This window comes from Crocuta crocuta, unplaced genomic scaffold (assembly GCF_008692635.1).
Source record: "Crocuta crocuta isolate KB4526 unplaced genomic scaffold, BGI_CrCroc_1.0 scaffold1015, whole genome shotgun sequence".
Taxonomy (NCBI): Eukaryota; Metazoa; Chordata; class Mammalia; order Carnivora; family Hyaenidae; genus Crocuta; species Crocuta crocuta.
The window spans coordinates 142,783-149,920 of record NW_027532631.1 but is presented as its reverse complement, the minus strand read 5'-3'; the positions used below and the strand labels follow the sequence as shown (position 1 = coordinate 149,920).

General features: G+C 47.1%; 1 protein-coding gene across 1 annotated transcript in view; it reads left to right on the top strand.

Moving 5' to 3' along the window:
- The window catches only part of SMIM9 (small integral membrane protein 9), a 4,872-nt gene extending 1,408 nt beyond the window's left edge, over nt 1–3,464 (top strand). Inside the window, exons 2-5 of the mRNA XM_077780654.1 lie at nt 230–445; nt 1,886–1,998; nt 2,739–2,826; nt 3,331–3,464. Of these exons, the coding sequence (XP_077636780.1) occupies nt 283–445; nt 1,886–1,998; nt 2,739–2,826; nt 3,331–3,464 (498 nt within the window). The 5' untranslated portion in view covers nt 230–282. The remainder of the gene's footprint in view (nt 1–229; nt 446–1,885; nt 1,999–2,738; nt 2,827–3,330) is intronic.
- The last annotated feature ends 3,674 nt before the right edge of the window (nt 3,465–7,138 follow it).

Here is a 7,138-nt window from a genome sequence, read left to right as displayed (position 1 = left end):
TCTGATGAATTTTACGGAGGAAGATGAAGCAGGTAAGTCAGTTAGGAAGTTTGTGGAAGGTGAGATAATGAGTCAGGAGAATATTTAGGGGCGCGGGGGGCTGGGCGCCTTCCTTGCAGAAGGAATAACAAGGGGAAATAGGGTCTGAACATAGGCTTGTTCAAGAGATCAGGCGGCGGGGCAGCGCTCGGGGGGAGATACAGGAAGCGAGCTCNTCCTTTCCTTTCAGACAAAGCTGGTTGGAAAGAGCCGAGGACGGAGGCGGGCCCCGTGGACACAGCCATGGGCGCCCGGAGGCTGCTGCGCGCCGGGCTGCTGCTGTGCTGCCTGAGCTGCCTCCTGGACGCGGCACACACAGCGGGGTGGGGACCACGCGCCAGGCGTGTGCTTGCGGCGAGGAAGGGCCTCCCCGTCTCCTCTGGGCGACGCCACACTCATGTCGCAGGTGAGGAGAGACTGTGTTCACAGTAAAGCAAACCACTCCGGTTTAGTTCGATTTGGAGCAACAAGCACCAGCCCGCCTACTGTGCCCCAAACCCTTTGCTGAGTTGATGAGGTTTTTGGGGTGACAGTGGGGTTCGTGGGGTCGGGAAGAGCCGCCCGGCCCAAGAGGAGACACCGGTTACACACCGTGTGGGAGGGGGGAGGCAGAGTCCGGGGAAGGCCCAGGGGGATTCCCGTGCTGAAGACTCAGGGATCCTGGGGGCCTGGCTGTTGTCAGGCTGAGGGTGTTTGTCCCAGCAAAGCATTAGCACGAAGACAGGAGGAGCCCCTGGAGAAGCGGTTTACCCTGCGCACCCCGAGTAGTGGTCAAGGGGCTGCAGGTTTTAAGGAACTTGAGTTCCATCCTCCGTTTCCTTCTGCCTTGGTTTACCACCTCACTGTGGAGTGGGATAGACACTTCTAGGTCCTTCGGGACCATGGTCTCTATCACGGAACCGTTTGCTTACCCCTTTCCTTTGTCCTTGGGCAGCCAGCAGTGCCTGACGGATGTCACACATGTCCCCCAGGTGGGTGCGGGGCTGCGGGGCTTGCGGCCGCTCACCATGCCTCCTGCTCCCTCATCAGAATGACGTGGATTAGGAGTTCACAGTGGGGCAGCCAAAGCGCAGCTTCGTCCAACATGAGCACATACACTGCTCACATCCTTTCAATAAGTACCCACACTTACTCACTGAGACCTGGAAACAGCCCGTAAGATATCTGGGCCACACATTAACGTTTCTATTTTGACATACAAGGAGGATACCTTTAAAAAAAATTTTTTTAATTTTTTTTATGTTTTATTTATTTCTAGGAGAGAGAGAGAGACAGCGTAAGCAGGGGAGGGGCAGAGAGAGAGGGAGTCACAGACTGAAACAGGCTCCAGGCTCTGAGCTGGCAGTCAGCACAGAGCCCGATGTGGGGCTCGAACCCACGAACCGCGAGATCATGACCTAAGTGAAAGTCGGACGCTTAACCGACTAAGCCACCCAGGCGCCCCTAAAAATTTTTTTTAACTTTTACTTAGTTTTGAGACACAGAGAGAGAGAGGAGCAGAGAGAGAGGGAGACACAGAATCCGAGGCAGGCTCCAGGCTCCCAGCTGGCAGCAAAGAGCCTGACCTGGGGCTCGAACTCACAAAGCCATTTGATCAAGACGTGAACCGAACTTGGGCGCTTAACCAACTAAGCCACCCAAGTGTCCCATGGAATACCTTTTTTTAAATGTATATATATTCCTCGAATATGTGAGAGGCATCGCAGTAAAATCGTTAAGAACATGAGCTCTAGGCAGCCATAAGAGCCTGATATCTGGGACAGCTAGCTGAACTTGAACCAGGATTCACATCCCAGCCTTATCCCTTACTTGATCTCTCCTCAGTGAATGTCTGCTTTTTCTGCAGAAAACCACAGGTCATGGCTGTACAAGTTCAAGAACTACTTGCAGGACCACATCAAGAACTCCATACCTCCAGGAGCCATTCTTGCTTTTCTGCTCATTACGATTGTGATGGGGGTNACATCCCTAAATAAGGGAAAGTGTTAAGGAAGGTAATTCTTGGTTTATCCAACCCACCCCATCCATTACCAGTGACTTACAGGCGACATCAAATAACCACTGTTTATAGCTGATCTTTTTTTTTCTAACTTCATTAACTATGTGCTCAATTACCTGAAACTTTACCACAATATTTACTTACGTAAATCATATGAAGTGAAAGAGACTCATGAAATAGTTAATTAACAAAATAAACATAGCTAGAAAAACCTAAATTTTATTAATTCAGTCAGTATTTACCAACAGATGACTACTTGCCTGTCTCTCTCCTGGTCGCTAGCGAGACAGAGAAATAAGACAACTTAATAATAGTCTGGCGGGTCAATGCTATGGCAGGAGACAGAGTCGAAGGAGGGAAACCTTTGAAAGCACGAGGCGTGAGATTAAGAAAGGCTTTGCATGCTAAAGGACTGTTCAAAGTGCACAGCTAATAAAGCGGCTGAGGGCAGAGATCAGATTAAGGGTGTGGCATCCTTGCCTAAGGCTCCTGATAATCTGAAATGATCACACGATCAAGAACCTGTCTGGGAAACAACCACCTTGGATATATGGTTAGGACTCAGAACTGGAGCCAAACAGAAGTCAGCTAAGTTTTCGAGAAAAGCTTACTGCCAAAGAAACCATGAGCCAGAATTCAATGAGCTGTCCGTTGTCTGAGCCTTAAAACTGTGTTTGGGCTTCTGATCTTCCACGAGAAGGACACGGGCTTTGAAGTTTCGAAGATGGGCCCCCGGGAACTTGCTTCAGACGCAGCCGCAGAGACTGATGGGAAGAGCTGCCCAAAAGGTGGGCCATGGGCCACGGAGCTTCTCCTGTAAAGCAGGTCAGGCCCAAGCAGTGTCTGCCCCCAGGATTATAGGATCACTACAGAGCCCGTGGGTCTCCCATTATTCTTTCACAAATGTTTACGGTGCTTAGGCTCTTCCTGCTCCATCATTGTATTTGGCGCATGGAGATGAGGAGCAGATAACTTGTTTCACTTAATAAGTCACTTAAACCAAGAAGAGTCTCGCTCAGATTTGAGAGAACCAAGCTTACCCCAGGTACTCTGCACTTTGAGCTGGACACACAGAAATGGGATTTTAGTCTTGGGGGAAAGTTGTGCCACAAATCGGGCGTTCTGGAAGCAGACAGTGAGACGGGTTTCGTGTGCAGGGTATCATCAGGGATCAACACCTGTGGAGGGGAGAGGGAGGAAGGGAGAGGTCAAACTGCCTCACAAGCCCAACGAAACCTCGAGGGACCCCAAGAGACTTCCCTCACATTAGCCTGATATGGCTGGAACCTCAGAGAAGCCATGTGCCGACGGCGCTCTCAGCAGTGGGAGAAACAAGGCTGTTCTGGGCGGGGAGGGTGTGCGTGGCGCGTGCCTGTGCGGGCCACGCATGGAAGGGAAAATGGAACAGGTGTCCGGTGGCCAGTAAGACAGACCGTGAAAGACACTGGCAACATGTTCACTGTGGCTGCTCCTTCCTCCCAAGCACAGGGAAAGGCCGCGTTTCCCAACTAAAGAAGCCAGGACTCAACTCCAGGTATCTGATTGTCTATCTCCTGAGTCGCTGTCACTCAAACTACGGCCAGCAGGCCTCTGCCTCAGAAGCATCTGAAGCATTAGTTAGACATATACATTCAGAAGGACTTGTGTGGAGATAAAGCAGGCGACATGCCAAAAGAAATACTTCCTCCTTTGAAGTAGATGGCTCAGCCTGAGGAGAAAAACCATCAAGCCCTTGCTGCGAACAAGCAAATGGCTCGTGAAAGAAACACCGGTGTGGACAGTGAGGGCAAGAGGGAAAGCAATATATGGCAAAACAAAAGAAGACATTGATGACAAAATATAAAAGGAGGGAGGGGAAACAGGACAAACAAAGCCAGCACCATTAGACAGACTTAATTTATTTATTTAAAACCCTTATTCAAGGGCACCTGGGTGGCTCAGTCGGTTAAGCATCCAACTTAGGCTCAGATCATGAACTCTTGGTTTGTGATTTCAACCCCCACGTCAGGCTCTGTGCTGAGTGTGGAGCCTGATTAAGGTTCTCTCTCTCTCTGTCATGGGGCATCTGGGTGGCTCATTCCATTAAGTGTCCGACTTCAACTCCGGTCATGATCTTATGGCTAGTGAGTGCAAGCCCAGGGTCACTCTCTGTGCTGACAGCTCGGAGCCTGGAGCCTGTTTCAGATTCTGTGTCTCCCTCTCTCTCTGTTCCTCTCCCTACCCTGCTCACACTGTCTCTTTCTCTCTCTCTCTCTCTCAAAAATAAATAAATATTGCACTGTCTCTCTTTCTCTCAAAAATAAAGATTTAAAAAATTGTAATAAAAAATAAAACACTTTAGAGAAAGTAAGATTAAAGGAAAAAATGATAGATGCAGGGGACACATAATTTCTTTGTAGAAGAGAAACAAAATAATACACCAGGAAAAAAATACTCAAGGTATAATTTGTTTTAATGTTGCGAAAATAAAGGAAGATTTGAGTCTATGATGATACAGGAAAAACTGGCACATGGTACTGGGCACATAGTAGAATCTCAATAACAGTGATTTTTTAAAAATATATTTCACTGTAAGGATTGGAAAGAGTTTCTCTACCCTCTTTATTTATCCTCTATACTCACCTATACACCATTAGCTGCAGCTCTAAAGAGGCTTAAACTAGATGCTCTGTTGCCTGAGGAAATCAGAGAAATGTGTATAAGGAAGTTTTAGTATGGTTTATAATCGTGGAAAAATGGAAACAACTTAACTGTCCATTGCCAGGATAAGAAAGTGCTGAACGTCCATACGACGAGTCCTAGGTGATCACCAAGACCCTGTTCTAGAGGGTAATCACACAGAATCATATTCAGGAAATATTATTGAGTGGAAAAGCATATGCTGACAGAGGATATACAATTGAAGCCAATTTGTTATTAAAAACTATATGTACGAGTGAAAAACAGCTTTTAGGGATCTAACCCAAGTATTAGATGTGGGTCATCTCCTGGTGCTGGTGGCTGTAATCAGTATTCCTATTGCTGCTGATACGGGTTTTCACATTTCTCTTCATCTAATTGCATTTCCTGGGCTTTCCACGACAAATTGTATTGTTTGATTAGTAAGGTTTTTAAATTGTTTTATGTGTATTTCTTTGAGAGGGAGAGAGCAAGCGAGGGTGAATGGGGGAGGCACAGAGAGACAGGGAGAGAGAGATTCTCAAGCAGGCTCCGTGCTGTCAGCACAGACCCCCAAGGACCAGGGCTTGATCCCACAAACCGTGAGATCACGACCTGAGCCGAAATCAAGAGTCAGACACTCAACCAACTGAGCTACCCAGACAACTGTGATTAGTGAGCTTTTTTTTTTTCCAAATGTTTATTTATTTCTGAGAGAGACAGAGAACAAGAGAGCACAAGCAAGGGGAGAGGGCAGGGAGAGAGCGAGGGAGATGCAGAATCTGAAACAGGCTCCAGGCTCTGAGCTGTCAGCACAGAGCCCGATGCAAGACTCAAACTCTGGAATGGAGAGATCATGACCTAGGCCTAAGTCAGACGCTTAACCATCTGAGCCACCCAGATACCCCAAAGAGAATCTTTCTTTAAGTTTACTTTTTTTTGAAAGAGAGAGCGTGATGGCGCGCATGAGCAGGGAAGGATCAGAGAGAGTTGGGGAGAGAATCCCGAGCAGGCCCCTTGCCGTCAGCCCATAGCCCAACATGGGGCTCAGACTCACAAACTGTGAGGTCATGACTGGAGCCAAAATCGGGCACTTAACTGACTGAGCCACCCAGGCGCCCCATGGCAGAGAGAGAGAGAATCTTAAGCGGGCTCCACACTCAGCACAGAGCCTGACGTGGGGCTCAGTCCCATGATCCTGGGATCATGACCTGAGCCAAAATCAAGAGTTGGACGCTCAACCGACGGAGCCACCCAGACACCCCCAAAATACAATCTTTAGGAAAAAAAAAAAGAACAGGTGGAGCCTCTGTTCTGTTTCAACTTTCTAACTGTAAGAGCCTTCATGACCATTTTCAACCTGAAAATGATTCCCTGGTAGAAATACACACATGTATGCATGCATACACACAGACGTACATACATGCACAAGAAAAGCTACGTGACCATGCTTCTACATCTACCTCCAATCCCAACTATACACTGCTAGAAACACATTCTGACACTTTTTTCTCAATTCATCAAAGCATTTTGTCTGAATGAAATCTTGTGGTTCATATTAAAAAGACACTTTGTCTAAAATCATATCCTAGGGGGCACCCATGCGGCTTAGTCGATTGAGCGTCCAACTCTTGGTTTTGGCTCAGGTCATGATCTTGAGGTTTGTGAATTTGAGCCCCACGCTGGGCTCTGCACTGACCGTGTGGAGCCTTCTTATGAATCTCTCTCTCCCTCCCTCTCTCTCTAGCCCCCTCAAAATAAATAAATAAAAACTTTAAAAATCGTATTTTGGAAAAGGGAATGTAATTATAAAGTAACTCTGCAGACCAGAATAGTGTATAGGAATTCAAACTTAGTTCATCAATTTCTCTTCTTTTCCCAGTATTCTTGTAGGTGAACCAGTCCAATGAAGCACTAGAAAATTCACGTGGGCAACTGTGGTGTTTGGCTTGCTGGACTCCAAAAGTGCAGAGTGTGCTATTTGCTTACAATAAGGAAGTACCTCTGGGTTAACATTAAATTGTCTTTCATCTGTATCTCTGCNCAACTGCTTTCAAACTTTTTTTCATGCTTGTCTTCCCAGTTTCCCCAAATCTTTTATTTTTTAAATGTTTATTATTTTTTAATGTTTATTATTTATTTTTGAGAGAAACAGACAGAGTTCTGGGAGAGGGGCAGAGAGAGAGGGAGATACAGAATCTGAAGCAGGCTCCAGGCTCCAAGCCGTCAGCACAGAGCCAGACGCGGGGCTCAAACTCACAAACCCTGAGATCATGACCTGAGCCGAAGTCGGATGCTTAACCGACTGAGCCACCCATGTGCCTCCCCTCACTTTTTTAAAGAATGATACCCATCACATCACACAATTTAAGTTTATTATTTATTTTTGAGAGAGAGCAAGCAGAGGAGGGGCAGAGAGAGAGAGTAAGTATCCGAGGTAGG